Genomic DNA, 16297 nt, shown 5'->3' with positions numbered 1-16297 from the left:
ACATGATAGACAATATGTGATAGACATTATGATAGACATATATGACAGACAATATATGATAGAGAATACATGATAGAAAATATATATGATAGAGAATATGATAGGCAATTGTACGATAGACATATACGACAGACAATATATGATAGACATTATGATAGGCAATTATCTGATAGACAATTGTACGATAGACATATATGACAGACAATATATGATAGAGAGTACATGATAGACAATATATAATCAGACAATATATGATCAGACAATATATGATCAGACAAATATACGATAGACAATAAAATAGACAATATATAATCACTTTATTAAAAATGACTAAAATATCTACCCTTACAGAATTCTTACATTTAAATGTACACCTCCTATCTCCAAACTTTCTTCCAACTCACAACTTCGTATTTTCTCTAATTTCCGCTAAATTTTCCCCCCCGAAAAGCAACAGCCCCCCTCCCTCAATCGTAGCACCCACGCGTTTCCAGGTAACAAGAGAGTTTGTTTTTATTTTGCAGAGACGTATTGGGCGTGACGCACCCACCGTTGCATCCGAGGTGGCACGATAAGCACCGTGATCGTCGCCCAGGGCAAAAGCAAATAATAACTCGTCCAGGAGAGGTGGCCTCCGTCAACGACGACGCGGTCCCAAGGCACGGAGCCAATCTCGCCTTATTTTAGTGGCGACTATCGCAATTTTCAGAACGGTTGTCTCATCACGAAACCATGCCCCGGCGTGGACGCGGCGAATTACAAGGCGCCGGGCACCCCGTCGTATTACGGTGTTGGTTTTCGAGCCTTTTGTGTTAAAAAGACACGTGTAATCATCTTTCCCCCGGTCGGGCGTCCCCCTTCGGCCGCAGGTTGCGCCAAACTAGCGTTTACCGAATCCTGGCTGCTCCTATTCTCCACCTATTTTTTGCTACGTCTTCGAGGCCCCCCTCTCCCTTCCGTTGTCCTGTTTCTCATTGATTCGCCGCAGAGATTCCGCTCGAGGGGCTGCAACGAGCAAGCCTCGAACGAGAGACTTTTTGCTACCTGTAAGCGTTTCGACTTTGCATGCGAATCATAGATCTCGCGTTTCGATAACAGGTGCCAAGGTAGCCTGCATCTCGGGGGCCAAATTGCAGGCTCGTCTGGGGATGCAACGGCGATCGCGTGATCGGATACTTGCGCTCTTTTCCTTCATTTAGACGGTCGAGAGGTACAGCAGTTCTTTGGAGATTTTTCGTGCAATTGGTTTACTTAGCGGATTGGCTCAACAGGTTGAGTGGTCGATTACCCTTGTATCAAGGGCGGGTATTATTGATTAATTCTTGTGGCGGCTGCGGGGTAGTTTTTCTTGATGGTACATGGCTGACAAGGGAATTCATCAGTTTATGAGCAGTTTAACCCAGAGAGCAAAATGTATGTTTACATGATAATTTAGTTTCTTGCATTACAGCTGAGTTTCATACATATTTGGTAGATTGGTATATCACCTTCGCAATATGAACATACAGTCAGTCAATATAAGTATTCGTACCCTCTATGTTTATTGAAAATGGTACAGATCCTGAATGCTGTGTTCTAAATCACGTGTCGTTAATAGTACAAATATCTCAAAAATGTATACATAGATGTGAATTTTAAGCTACATAAATGTCCATCGAGTTTGTCAATCATCCTGAAAAAATTGTGTACGAAATTTTTACTGACGATATCACTAAAATTTCTCGTCTATATAGGAACAATATTTCTTCTAAATATTCCTCTATATCGTTCCCTTCATCTCTGAATCCCTTCACTTCCAAACTCAATTTATTCGATAACCCACGTGAAAAGTCCCGCTAACCTGTTAATCACAGTCTAGCCGCACATATGGAGCAAAAATTTCCGCCGTCGAACTCGTCGCAGGTGTCCGAAATCGAAGTCAACGAACTCCCGAGCCTTTTAGCGCGATTTGCTTTATGATTTATAGGATTCATCTCTCCACGCCAGTACGGGGTATAAATGGAAGAGGGTGTTAAATGTCCCAGACGGTAAAAATTCCGCGTTCACGTGTGCGCCCGTCGTCCTTTCCCGAATTTGCCACGCTTTTTCCCCCGTCCGCAAGTATGTTTTTGAAAGATGCGATCCGTTTTTGCCGGGCAAATTGGTCGTCCCCCGAAACGTCTTCCGTCGGATAGGACAGGATAGGCGGACGACTCGCGTTCGCGGGGAGGAAGAAGAGGCTCGTTCGTCCGCGGTGAGCAGCGTGGAAGAAAAGGGTTGGTTCGTGAGTGGCAAAAAGACGCGGAGCCGCGCCGCAAATACGTTTCTGGACAAAGTGGCAGCTGGGTACCGCGATGATCACGGGCCGGTATTAATGGCGACCGAGGGAACGTGTCATTACAGTCCACGTCGCTCCCAGAAAAAGTATTTGTTCATTAATATTAATAAGAGTATTCGAATTGGCCGAGCTGATGACATGATACCGCTGATGTAGTCCTCTCGACAGGTCCCGCGAAGCGGAGCTCGCTTTTTACAGGAAATATTATGGAAATTAGGTCGAAAATGAGGATATAAGCAGGCTAGATTATCGTGTTCGCGAGGAAACTTCAGGAATGTGGTCATTTTACAATTTGATGCTTGTTTCACACCTTGACTTTGACGAGGAGATGCACAGGTATTTTGTTGGGAATGTGATTACAGAAGAAATGATTTGTTGATTGATGGTATTTCAAGAAACTGGATGGGAAAGAATATCTACTTCGATTATTATTATTTTCGTTACTTATCGTACATTGTAAATTCTACCGATTCTGCCCAACCTTCTCAAACTAAACGGTGCATTCTCTAGTTATCTCCACCGCAATTTTTCTTGGAAAGTGTATCAAGGTATTCTCAGAAACTCCGTTACTTATTCACCGTAAATTCTACGAATTCTCCCCAACCTACTAAAGACAACCGCACGTACTCTGTAGTTGTCTTCGATCGCAATTTGCAACAAACTGCCGTATTTCGGGGTACTTGTGCCCGCGGTGGGTCGATGATGAATCGAAGAGAAGCGGTGCCAGTGTCCGGTCGATTAAAATCTTAGGACGCGGACCGCTCACGAAATCGAGGCGATAAATCATTAAAAAGAGAAAATCGATCTTCACGCCCATTTCTGAGAGGAATCTGCACACAGATCGGCGACGGTGGCCCGCGGCGACGCTCCGGGCTAGAATTCGTCCGCGATCAAACAACGAACCGTGGCTTAACAATTTTCGCCTCCCGCCGCTCTCATTTCTGCAACGCGGTGCAGCTTCGGGAACGCAAGGTGTACGAGGGAAAAAAGACGACGAAAATGCATCATCCAGAGCACCGCCCGCGGTCGATGTTCACCCACGTCGAGCCGCCGATCGAGTTTCGAAAGTACGCGCGTGAGACCGCGGTGATGCAACTTCATCGAAACGCGATACAAATAATTGAAACGTTTCGTTGGCATTTTATCGGATCCGGAGGGTGAAAAATAATTTTACTTGGTATGTACTCTTAGTATGTTCATTCGTGATTGAGTGATTGGATGGTGTTGAATATAAATTAATTAATTAGTGGGCAGGATGCACTAGTACATTCTCTCATAACGTTACTATCGTTTATTAAATATTTCAAGCAATTGTGTACGAGAAGTAAGTGGACACTAAATAACAAAGTCGATAGTAATTGTTCAGGTCAATAAAATAATTCCAGACAATATTATATACAAAATTCCGGACAGTACAAATTAAAGCTCAAGATCTCACTGTGTATTTACCATCAAACTTTTGAAGTACTATATCGAGAACGACCCTAATTCTGTACAAGTCAACACAGGACGTTTAAAAAAGACATTAAATATCGGAGACAGATCGCAGGAATCGCAGAATATTAACACAAGTCTAATGGTGCTAGGGAAGTGTTTGAAAAAGTTACACAATGGACAGATATCAAAGTAGAAAATCGAACAAGACCATTCAGAGAATCGAAATTAACGAGGATATTCCAAAAAGCGTCATCCTGCTCGAAGGATCGAACAAGTTAATTAAAAATAATTGTATTCTAAAAAGGACTCGATCATGAACGAAACATTGAGAACTCGAAGAAATACACCTATTATACCTAAATCCATCCTACGCAAGACTACCTATTTTTATAAGTATCGATTCTAGTCCGAAATATAAAATTAATATCACTACCATCAATGTTCGTTAAATCACATAACAAGGAATTAAGCTAACAAGGCTTCACAGTTAACTGCCGAGTACTCAACGATAAATTGAGAACTTGTTCACGTACCGAGCGCCATACCTGAACTTAAAATGAGAGAAGAGCGCGGAGATTCGAGGGAGCAATAGACGGTGCAACAATTCGATTCCATTCTAACGATTTCGTGCTGCATCTGCGGTTTCGTTCCGTCAACCCCCTGATAGTCGATAGAAGAACGCAGCGACCCGATATTGCGAAAAACAGTACAGACTCGATTTTAATCATCGTTTAGTTTCTCGATATGCGAAATCGAGGTACCCTAATTCGATCGTGTGATAGAAGATACGCGTCATCGATAAATTCGATCGAATCATCGTTCCTCTTCTCTTCAACATCGAATTACCATTTTCGTCTAAGAAAGTACGTACATTAATGTAAACACATCCTTAAACGAAAACGGATTAGCAATTCGACGCCGAGCGGGAAGAAACGACGAATACGGTGATTCGACGAAGTTCATCGATGACGCGAATTTTTCGACACATGACTGAATTAGGTTGCCTCGTTCGGCATATCGAAACTTCAACTATGATCAAATCGAACGTCCATGCTGGTTTACGCGATATCGGGTCGATGCGTTTTCTGGCATCTATCAGCGGTCTTAGCAAACGAAACCGCAGAGTCACGCACGTCATTAGTAGAACATAACCTGATCAATTGACTTCGTAATCTCTCGAGTTCTTTAGCTTTCGTTTTCTTCGTTTCGAGCTTCCGTATGGAGTTCAACACGCAAACGCAGCCCCAATTTCCCGTCTCTTCATCGACGCCTAATCTCGAGTCCTTGTTAAGTTAATCCGTTACCACGGTCCAGGGAACCGGAAGTGAGTCCTTGACTCGATTTCTGTACATTATTACGCTTTCCTGACGCGTATCGAAGATTAGGGTAATTAAAAAGTCCGCAGTAGAGATTTGTCGCGATCTTAGGTGCTCTTGCGCTTCTGCAGAGGGATGCTTTTCTCTGTTGGAGGCGCCAGATTCAATTTCGAAGACGTGGGTGTACCCAGAACACCGGAAGTAGATCTTCGATGCTTCGACGATGGAGGTGGTCTCGTCAGCGTCGAGGTACGACTCGTGCTGGAATAAACGCCGACGGAGGACAGGCGCCGAATAGGCTTTATTGTCTGTGGATACACTTTCTGTGGAATTAAGATTTCTCTGTGTTAGAAATTGTTTTAATAATTGTCATTGAAATTGTAGGAAAAGTGGTTTTAAAGGTGAAATAGGTTTAGGACTTCTTTTTAATGATTTGCGTGAATTTCTGTAACAAGAAACGAATGTACATAACTGAATGAAACTTTCAGAACATTTTATACATATATTCAAGTAAATATTGTAATTTTTTGGAAGTATTTCCTTGGCAAATATGGAAGATATAAACTGCTTGTTTGCAAAATGCCCGACATTCCTACATATTTTTAGAGTAGATTTCGCATGAATTAGAGTCTATTACTTTTAATGTTAACTTCTTATTTCTTCTCTTGTCAGTTCTATTTTAAATTGGTTGCTGTACGAATAGTTCTCACACTGATTGTATGTAAACATGTTCTCCAAGTTTCATTACATTATATATATTCCTTTCTTAAACACGGGTCAATAATAAATTACTTTACCTGCTTCATGTCGTCGATTTTCGATACGACGTCCGCTGCGTGCCTTCGTAGCACGAGCATATCATTTATGATTTTCTTTAGATCGTTAATGACTGGCTCCTTTCGCGGGGAACCATCGTCTCCCTTCTGGTTCACGACGCCATTCATTGATTTCTTTCTAGCTTCTTCGCGAACGAACGTGTCGCTTCTCTTGGCGGAGTTTGCGTGATTTACTTTGTCGGATCTTAAGACTCGCTGAAAATTGTAGAAATATACGTATTTTACAATAGTGTTTTTAAACTTTAAATATCTATAGTCTGATTAGCAACCACTAAGGAACTTCCAAAAATTCTCAAACTATACAAACTGTATATTCAAAGAAAGTAAGCACGTACAGAAGAAAGGAACAGTTTTTTTTTTAGTACAGATCACTTATGTATTATATTTACTTGCCTTGTTCTCAACGACCTCCATCTTTCCCCCACTTTTCGGTGGTTCGGTGGCAGGACTGAGGATATTCTTGGATTCACACGATAGCATCAAAGTATCCAGCGATCCGAATCTAAAAGAATAAATTTATAATTAAAATAGCAATTGCAACGTTCGAAGAGTTTCAGAAACAGATCACCTACCTCGCCAAATAGCCACCACTTTCGATGTCCGGCTTTAAGATCGTAGGTGCGTTCGGAGTACATACTGCGATTCCTGTCGCAGGTGTCTTCACTGAAGAATAGTCAGGCATTCGCAAATTCACTCCCAGCTGTACTTGAAGCACATCTTGTATCGCGTTTAACAATTTATCGTTCGTTACTACCGGGGACTGGCTGCCATCTACCTATCGAAACGTTCAAACTTTATCCATCTAACACTTTCGAATACAGCATTGACAAATACGTTTTGTTCACTCGAACTTGATTAAAAAATAATTATCATCGATCAAGAGCTGTGCCCGAGTTCGCAATTCGAAAGAATTAAGAGCGACTCAGTTATTAAAAATAATTCAAATTTCAAACGCAGAATAGAATTCACTTCGGTGTAATAAAAATTGATCAGTGATACTTTACAAATATCGCAGCATTTTTAGTAGAGTTCTCGCTTAAAACGCGTACAATGCGATACACGGATTTGTCGTCGTTCTCGATAGAAAATATTTTACGCGAAATCGGACAGCTTTTAGAAAAATCATTATTATATATATACTTATTATATATAAACGTATCATATACTTTACGTTTGCAAAAGTGGGCCTCTTCCAACGACTAATCAGCTCCGTAAATTCCTTCGTAAAATCCACTACGTTCATCCCGATCGAAACTGTCGCTCTCAAATGAAAATTCTCAACTGAACTGGCTTCGAATACGGGGTCGACCACTGCCACTGAGAAGTCCTTATTATATGTATTTACATTATTCGCTCTCGTACGTGTACGTAGCGTTCGCAAACAAAGACTGCTGCTGCTACGAGGACTCCTTCGAAAATACAAAAACAGTGTAAGAACCAAAACCCAACGGTTCTAGTTAACTACTGACCTTCTTCGGATATGTAAATACAAAGGAAACAATTCCACGAATATTAGGTACAATATACCGTGTGTGCTATTAGAAGACATAAACGAAAAAGGAGAAATAATTGTAGATATGGGTTATTATGGATATTTTTGGAGATTTATTCACTTTGCAAAGATGCGAATCTAGGCATGTTTCAAATAAATTAATAGTGCTTTCGAATGAGAATACCGAAGATAATATACAACGTGTAGCTTAATATTAGGTTGTCCCGAAAGTTTCTTCCGCGAGTTGCACTCAATTATTTTCTGTGGTCGTGTTTATATAAATAAACAATCTGATTTCATATATATTCATGTTGTAACAGTAATGGAGCAACATGAATCGTGGAAAATTCAGCAATGTAACATAATACATAAACTATTGCGCATGTATTATTTATTAATAAAGCGAAAGAAACTTTCGGGACAAGCTAATAATAAGTCCGAAAAAGCGACCGTTTGAAAATTGTTCTGGTTTTTAGCAGAAAATTTGAACCTTGTATATTCAACTGTATTTGCACGAGCTACACTAAGTCTATTCGTGTTTTCGGCGCGTTTTAACAACTGGCCCCTAGTCTCGGCTAATTCCTGCCTGTTTGGCGAGTGGATAGAGCTGCTCTAAGTTAACACAGGCTGCTATTTATCTTCTGACAAAGCATCGGTTCGGAACGCCTACACTCTAGAGAATAGGAACGCGAGAATCATTTTCTGCAAAAATTGAAACAATAATTCCAAATTATGTCACTCCTAACTCCTAAATTATGTCTGACCTCCATCTTCTACCCGCCACCCTGTCGCACGTTCTCCGCCCTCGAAGGGCGACGATATCGCTCTAGCTCGCTATATTCGAAGCCATTAAACGACGAAAGTCGAACGTCGAAGACAATGCGGCCCTCCATTTGCATACGCCAGAAACGAGTTCAAGGTTTGACTGACGAGCGTCCGCCCTCTTCTAATCGTTCATACGCTAAAAAATGTACAGAAAGGACGCCGAGAGGGTGAAGCCAGAGAGAGAGAGAGATAGAGAGAGGCACGGAGGGGCAAAAAAGTCCTGAGAAACAAACTAAGACGAGACTGTTCGGCACCGGGCACCGCCCTTGCACTCCACCCATCCATCTACAGCTTGCATATATTTTTGGGCAGCTAGTTTTTTCCCCCAGGGAGATTTATCACGTCCCTACGCCTCTTTCGCGGGCTGTTCCATCAGCGCGCCGACGTGTGGCAGGGAATAATTGGCAGCCTCGAGAGGAGCCAGCCGTGTTTAGGCTCGGGAACTTCTTCGTTTGTAGATTGTTCGAGGAACGGTAAAACCGTCGCGAATTGGCAAAGTGGACAGCGAAATCTGCCGCTTCAACGTCCACGCCTGGCAAACAACGACGCTTTGCCAAATTTCATTTCGCTACTGGAAATTCTAGCGCCTCTAGTAATTTTGGTATTACTTTCCCTCCAATGGATATTCGCCCGTTTGAACGAGCGAATATTTTCCTCCATGATACGTAGTAGAACGTAAAATAAATTAATGGGTCTAATATTTCAATTGACGAAACCCAGGGCGATATATAAAAATTGTATAGTTATATAAAAAGTACGTAAAAGATTTCATTTCAATTCATTTTGTTGGTAAAATATAGATAACTTATTTCTTGTAATTTTTACACAAGGAAGAACTTTCACCTACATCACATAATTATTTACAAATCATAAAAAGAAAAGAAAGAGAAAAACATTTAATTTTGGTAAAGTATAAATAAAGTTTATCGCAGTTTATTTAGGTTCTCTTAATTTTATATTGAATTACGAAGTAACGGTGACGCGAAGTCGCTTCTGTTTAAAATTGCCGGTCAACAAATTTGAACGACGCTGTTAGATGGTATTACGTTGTCCGTTAAATTCTGTTTACGCGGCTCGGTACTGTTTTTCTTATCGTTATTTCGTCACAAGGAATTCCCTTGCCAAAGTCATTCCCACTTCCTGGAATCGTTGGCCTGAAATTCGACTAGGTATGGTCTCTTAGATGTAAACATGACATTGTCGATATTTCAAGTTTAGAAAAAACAGCCGACCGTTGCCAGTCTCATTTACAATCCAACCGCGAACGGTTCAACGACACAGAGCTCGTAACAGAGAATTGCCACGGTACATAACTACACAGCAATTCTCGATTCATCGATTTACGGTAATTACATCATTACTGCATTTACTTTTAGTTTAGTTCAGACACCATATGCAGTCAGTCACTTAAATATTCGTACACTTTTCGTCTGCTAAGGAAGTCTGTCTGAATTAAATAATAGATTTGATCAAATGAATTTTTCATTATAAATATGTAGAAGCTTATTCGTATTTATTATGTACATCATCATATTTCATTATGACTTTATTTCAGAATATCAAACCAGTTATTTAATTTAGACAAATTCCTTCAATAAACAGAGGGTACGAATATTTATAGGAGTGACTGTAATGAGAGTTATTTCCATGTAGTGATGGAGACGTGATACTATTACTATTTCTTCAGATCTTTTTCAAAGTAATTTGAACAATTCCATTATGATCAGTCAAATTAATTTTTATTTTTGTAAATAACGTGTTCAACAACATCAGTACATCATTCAATACATCTAATAATTGCTCTAATTACAGTATTTACTTCTAATTTACTTTAGACTCCATATAATTAGGGTAAATTCCGTGTAACGACAAAGACGTGTTACTTTTAAATAATATTTAGATACGTGTCATTTTTATTTTTAAATAACGTGTCCAATAACATCAACCCGTCATTCAGTACATCTAATTGAATCATTTCCTTTCGCAGGGTCAGAATACAAACCAGGTGGTCCATTTCATCTCCTCGTTGCATAATTCACGTAAACAACGAATCGTTGGAAGCTGTTTTCTCGACTTTTGGCGAGATTCCCGCTGGAGTCTCGGCGCTGCCGCGACAGAGGACGCAATCAATACTCGTCATTGTGCACGAGGAATCACTTCTCTCGTTAGAGTCAAACGTTGCTGTTAATTAAGTCACTCGGGACACGAGTCCGTACTGACTCGCAACACGAGTCTCGTTTCTGACGCCAACCGCCGCGGAACGCCGAGAGATAATCGACCCACTTCTCCCGGCATTCCTGCAATTTTCTCGACGTCGCAATTGCCGGTCGCCCCGCGAGAGAGAATGGTCGCCGATTATTCCATGTTTGGTGTAAACGTCGATCGAGCCCCGAACTTCGGAAGGTTTTACCTCGGAGTGGCGGCACGCACGAATTTCTCGGCGCAGGAACGGGCGAAATAAAATTTCTACAGGTAATCGTGTTCGTCAACGTGTCGAACCAGTTGTTATTTGCACCTGTGTTTACAAAGACTTGGTTATTTCAGGGTTTATCGCGAGCGTGGTAGCTGGTGCCCCAAGAGGAGCACGGTCCTAGTAAAACATTCCTAGAGAGCCACTAACTTCGTTTCCCTTCGCCGCGGCACTAATTTCGAGCTTGTCGTTACAAATGAAAGGGTTCGCCAAGTCTGCAACCTTCCGTGGCACAAATATTTGTTATTTCAGTCGCCGGATGTCCTTAAACTCCCGCGGGAATGCGTTCCTCCGTTCCAGAGGTGCCGCTCGAACGCAACGGCGTCGACTGCTCGCGGTGCGCGGCAACCGTTTGAAGTCCGGTGTTTGAACAGCGGTCATTGTCTTGCCTCGGCGACCCTGCTACTATGTCTCCTCGTTCCTCCTTTTTCCTCGTTCGCTCTCATTCGACGCCCAACTACCGCCAGCGAGAAGCCAGGTCGTTTCAGATAAGGACCGACTTAAAAGCTTCCCTCGGGCACTCGCGAAAAGCATTTTTTACGACACCTCCGATTGAGGTGTCTTTGCCCACCGTGAGCCGAGGCGAACGGAGATTGCTCGCTGAAGACGATTTCCGGGAAGACTCTGAAACGCACCAGGACGACGCTCTCGATGCAACTTGCGAGTGGACGACTGAATTTCTGAACGAGGAACAGCAACAAATTCTGTAAGTTTTCTATAATGCATCAAACTTAAATTCGAAATTCTGTTAATTGATGTACGTGTATTTTACATACACGGGGTTAATTGAGCCATTCCCTGCACAATTCGATTAACTCCAGTCGCATAAAAATTGTAACGTTACTGACGATTATTTCTTGGCTATTCTTTCTAATTAATTTTGTATACCGTTAGATGAAAGCTACATCTGTATTTGTTCTACAATATTTATTAAGGGAACCAGAAAGTATTGAGAAGTATTGAGAATTTGGTCGCTAGGTAAAAGTATAAAGTTGTTCTATTTGAAAAGAAATGAAATTACTTTCTGGCCCCCCTAATACTTGAATTTATATTACAAACGGAATTTTCAAAACCAATGTACATTATTTCGTCGCATTTGTCCACTTTTTGTTTCGTGGAGTTAATCGATTTGCGCAATGAATGGCTCAATTATACATTACCAGCACGTGCTCGATATCCAAAAGGACGAGTCGATGTTATTTTTCCCGGCGCTCGAAAGTTCGGTTATTGTTCGCGTCCCATAAAAATGCACGAGGTTCTCCATATCCATACCAGAATAACCCCTTAATTCGTCCATTCGTGGATCGCTCGGAAGAGGGTTTCCTCGTATAAACGTCGAAAACGATAATAAAATAGGATTAGCCGCGAAGCACACCGCCATTAAATCGCGATGACTGAAATGGCCCGCAGAAGCACGTTCTATTTAGTCACCCAATATTTGACTTTCGCCAGATTGGACCACGGGGCTACCCTCACGTTTCCACTGCCGCCCGTTTGTTTGCAGTTTGCTTTCGGTTTCGGCTTCGCAGCAGGTTGATTTAGGATTTAAGGATTTCTACGTTTGTTGTTCGAAGATCACGTGAATAAATACACTCGAGATGATTCCTCCATTTAGGCGGACGCGGGTGGTCCGCGTTCCGTATTCGCGTTGCGAAATCGGGGAAGCTAAGTAGACGCAAATAAATTTCCGGAGAGAATTATGCCGACGGTGGGACATCTTCGCGATGGTTTGTTTAACCCTTTCGGTCCTGAATTATTTTTTTTCGATTAGAAGAATTTCAACGATAAATATGCTAAGTTAAACGGTCTTTATACGAGAAACCCTGATAGTCGTTCAATTTATTTTCAATGGAGTTGTAGTGTCGACAAGGTGCATTACACTATGATAATGTCTACAATAATAATTAAATATGACATTAAAATGTCTGTTACGATTAAGAGGACCTATGTCGTAAAACACATAACTTAACCCTTTCAGACTTGAATTATTTTTTTTTCCGTGTACTAATGTAATTTTCATTTTTAACTTGGACTAAAATTAGTATGGAAGAAATGCAAAACGAATCTAATAGTGCAGTTTTCGCGGAAAACTGATCTTTCTTCGTGTGCAGAAGTAAGAGCATTCGTCCTAAACGATAGCGTCGGTAATTTGTTAATGTTGTGTCCTGAATTGTGGACGCCAGGTGTACAAGGGTTAAGGGTTCAATTAAAATTCGTAGTTCGCTCTCAGCTATTTTCGAAACGGAGATAGATAAAATTATTCCAGAGCAAAGAATTTGTCGACACCATGAAAATAGAATATTTAAAGCGAAACGGGAGGGTACGATTAAAATTCGTGTTTTGTTATCAGTTATTTTTGAATTGGAGAAAAATAAAATAATTCCAGAGCAATGAATGTTTTGTCACCATGAAAATAGAATATTTAAAGCGAAAGGGAAGGGTTCAATTAAAATTCGTGGTTTGCTCTCAGTTATTTTTGAATTGGAGAAAGATAAAATAATTCTACAGCAATGACTATCTTGTCACCATGAAAATATTTCAGTAACGTTCGTGGTGCATACTCGATACAAATGACACGTCACCGCAATGTTTTTCCTACAAAATATGCCAGGGTGGACAAAGCATGAAGGGAAGAAAGGAAAAGGGGGTAGCAGAATAATATGTTGTTCGCAGAATGGCGGGTTGAAAACAGTATTCCTTCCAGGCAAATTGAGACGGCAAAAACGTCCGCGAGGAACGTGCTACGGGCGAGGGGTCAATTCCGCTACCCCGACAAAAGTTTGCCATGAGAAAGTTTAGGGGCACGGAAGCTCATCGAGGCAGCCGGTGGGATCTCATGTTTGGATAGTCTTTAACTGACTATTACACCTGAATGGAGCGTTTTAAAATGGAAAAGGGCAGCCCAGGCCCTTGATCCGACCGGCCCACTTCCTGTGGAACCCGAACGAGTAGATCCCGAGGACCAACGGTCAATGGTAATAATGACGAATGTCCCTCGAACGAAACCACGTCGTTTCGCCGTCTGCAACTGGTCCTGACCGTGGCCAGCGCTTCTCTTTCGACTCGACGATCACTCGAAGAATCAACGAGCCTCCGGAGAAAGGATCCACGGAGGAGATCGTGCTCGCGATTGTTGGCCGTAAGTAATTTCTTGATCTCGAAACGCGTTCCCTTCCAATCGAACTGTATCCTCTCATGCAATTAAACCGTTTCGGGTACAAAGGGCCACTCGAGTTGGAACGCTTACCTCGAGGACGACGAAATGTATGGTGTTTCTATATATTTGTTCCAATGGCAAAGTAATGGCAAAAGAGACGCTTCTATAGAGATCAATCGTGTACACGTAACATTTATTTCGAAAAGACACACATGAAGAGAAAACAGAGAAAGACCGGGTACAACGTAACTCGATCTTTGAAAGGACTGTTCATTGTGTCTGGAGTACTACATCCATAAAAATAAACCGTAGCCTGTCAGCAGAACGGAAAGGAACTTTCTCAAAGGCGAAATCAACGGGCGCACGAGAAGGTCTCGTTGAGCGAATTCCAGAGGGGAAAGAAAAAAAACGAATCCAGCGAGGAACGGGTGAGCAGGCTTCCCGAAAAATACAGAATGTACTTTCAAAGGCCGCGAACGTTGGGAGACACAGTCCGTGCCGATCGATTTGTCCCAGATTCCTCTCATCCATCATACCAGGCAGCCGAGCAAGCTGCTCCTCTCGCCGTTCCCGTATTTTGCCCCCGTTTCGTCGTCCGCGTGCTCCCACGGGAGTCCAAAGTAGACAGGTCGTGACATAACACCGTGTACCCTGAAAAGGGCATATTCAGCCCAACGGGGCATGAAGGGGACGAGGAAACGGGCGAGGGCGGCCGTGGCACCTTTTTCCACCTTCGTCCATCGGAACCCTCCTTTTCTCTGCGCCCCCAACCTGCCGCCCTTCCGCGACAATGCACAGCATTGTAGCCGCCTGTTTGCTCGAGGGTTGCCCGTGGTACGTAGCAAAGCGTGGAGGGGATGTAGGTCGTGTGGCGATGCGCGTGTTTATTTAGGATCATCCTCGGCGGCCAGCCAGAGCGTGCAACTCCGATTTTCTGCAAATCCTGGAAAAGGCCTGATACGGATTAGCGATCTCCCTCGGCAGTGACGTAGTACGGCAAACTCGGACGTCGATTCCGGTCACGGAAGTCGGCGAACAGACTCCGTGATCCTGGCTCGCGATATTTTTTTGCGGTTGGAAACTGGAACGACGAATGGGTTAGTTTGGATTCGGGAATGCTTTTCACTCTTTTATTTCTCTGGGGTGGTGGCTTGGAACTTTTTGGTGTTGGAAATGAGAATTTTTGTACTCGAGGGGTGAAAGGAATCAGCAACCCCATGCATAGGACCGGTGACTTAATTAATTTTAGTATCTTATTTGGATAGCAATAATTGCTGGATGACTATGCACTTTCACCCCTCGAGTATAAATATTCTCATTTCCGAAAACAAAAAATTCCATGGTACCACTTTAGAAAAATAAGAGGGTAGAAAGCATTCCCAAATCCGAACTACTATGTTAGCAGCAATTGTTCGTATTAGATAATAAAATTGATTATGTCACTGTCGTGGGTATGAATGGGGTTGTTGAATATATCCTTTCACCCCTGGAGTATAAATATTCTCATTTCCGACAACAAAAAATTCCATGGTACCACTTTAGAAAAATTAAGGAGTACAAGGCATTCCGAAATCCAAACTACTATGTTAGCAGCAATTGTTCGTATTAGATAGTAAAGTTGATTATGTCACTGTCGTGGGTATGAATGGGAGATCACGTAGACCAAAAAGCTTTATTCTTTATTCTTTATTCATGGCATTATTAAATTTAATTGAAAGTAAAATACTTTTGATTTTCATTGAAAAAGTATTTCTACGAGTTTCTTCAATCACGGTGAAAATATTTAGAAACAAATGTCGGTAAATATGGTGTTAAATCACTGTCACGTGTACGAAGGGGTTGCTTTATATTCGTGAATCGCCAAAAAGCTTGATTTACCACAAAGACATAAAATTGAACAACTGTTCCAGCTCCTTCCTCAACTATCCACCCCCGGGGCGAAGCCGCAAGTGCTGCTCAAACATTTTTAACGAACCGCCATCGCCTACAGTGATCTGGACAGTGTCCGGAGCGACAGTTGGCAATCCCTGGGCCAGAAGGAAACGGTGAAATTACAAGGCTGAAAGGGAATACTTCCAGGAGCGGCGGTTTTTCGGGTGTCCTGTTTGCGACTATCTGGCGAACTCCTGGGCAGCAAGTGGGTAAGTAAACGCGCTGGTAAGGGAACACCGAGAGCAGACAGGGATCGACAACAAACAGGAACTGAAAAGGGCGGCGCGGTTACTCGAGTTACTCGTCAGCTTTGAACCGATACGTCTGATTTATCGACGGAAGTCGATTAGAAGCAATCTTACAGTTAATTACCGAGCCAGCACCGCGTGACGACGTATAGAAGGCTGGCTGCGGATTCGGGGGCGTAGTCGGGAATGATTTAAGCTGACCGTATGCAGACGCTCGTACGTACGAAAAGTATCCTCGCGTGTTCGCGTGAAATTTCATTCTTTTAC

The 16297-nt window shown here is 42.2% G+C and overlaps 1 protein-coding gene and 1 long non-coding RNA gene across 4 annotated transcripts; one reads left to right on the top strand and one right to left on the bottom strand.

Annotated features, from left to right (window-relative positions):
* Window positions 1-3593: 3593 nt before the first annotated feature.
* LOC128893078 (uncharacterized) lies at window positions 3594-7274 on the bottom strand. 3 transcript variants are annotated; one of them, XM_054153846.1, is made up of 5 exons: window positions 7073-7274; window positions 6479-6681; window positions 6296-6408; window positions 5868-6097; window positions 3594-5393 (listed from the first exon to the last, which is right to left on the bottom strand). In XM_054153846.1, the coding sequence occupies exons 2-5, from the start codon at window positions 6586-6588 to the stop codon at window positions 5178-5180; spliced, it is 669 nt and encodes a 222-aa protein (XP_054009821.1). In that variant the 5' UTR covers window positions 6589-6681; window positions 7073-7274; the 3' UTR covers window positions 3594-5177. The 3 variants fall into 3 exon arrangements, with proteins under 3 accessions (XP_054009821.1, XP_054009818.1, XP_054009820.1); XM_054153843.1 differs by having other exon boundaries at window positions 7078-7274; XM_054153845.1 differs by having other exon boundaries at window positions 6479-6677; window positions 7078-7274.
* A 2201-nt stretch (window positions 7275-9475) lies between these two features.
* Window positions 9476-13712, top strand: LOC128893089 (uncharacterized). Its single transcript, XR_008461250.1, has 4 exons — window positions 9476-9568; window positions 10211-10695; window positions 10768-11399; window positions 13398-13712. It is a non-coding gene; the product is annotated as an uncharacterized LOC128893089 (long non-coding RNA).
* Window positions 13713-16297: the final 2585 nt, after the last annotated feature.

The sequence above is a fragment of the Hylaeus anthracinus genome, unplaced genomic scaffold (assembly GCF_026225885.1).
Source record: "Hylaeus anthracinus isolate JK02 unplaced genomic scaffold, UHH_iyHylAnth1.0_haploid 2, whole genome shotgun sequence".
In the NCBI taxonomy this organism is placed as follows: domain Eukaryota; kingdom Metazoa; phylum Arthropoda; class Insecta; order Hymenoptera; family Colletidae; genus Hylaeus; species Hylaeus anthracinus.
The sequence above is the reverse complement of the archived record's forward strand: the minus strand, read 5'-3'. Positions and strand labels throughout refer to the sequence as shown.

Bases quoted from the DNA above. Each gene is read 5' to 3' on its own strand.
- LOC128893078 (XM_054153843.1), bottom strand. From the start codon at position 7,149: ATGAACGTAGTGGATTTTACGAAGGAATTTACGGAGCTGATTAGTCGT. The intron at 6,682-7,077 runs GTAAAGTATATG...ACGTTTCGATAG, and splicing joins AGAGGCCCACTTTTGCAAAC to GTAGATGGCAGCCAGTCCCC. The intron at 6,098-6,295 runs GTAAATATAATA...ATTTTCAGCGAG, and splicing joins GGTCGTTGAGAACAAGGCAA to TCTTAAGATCCGACAAAGTA.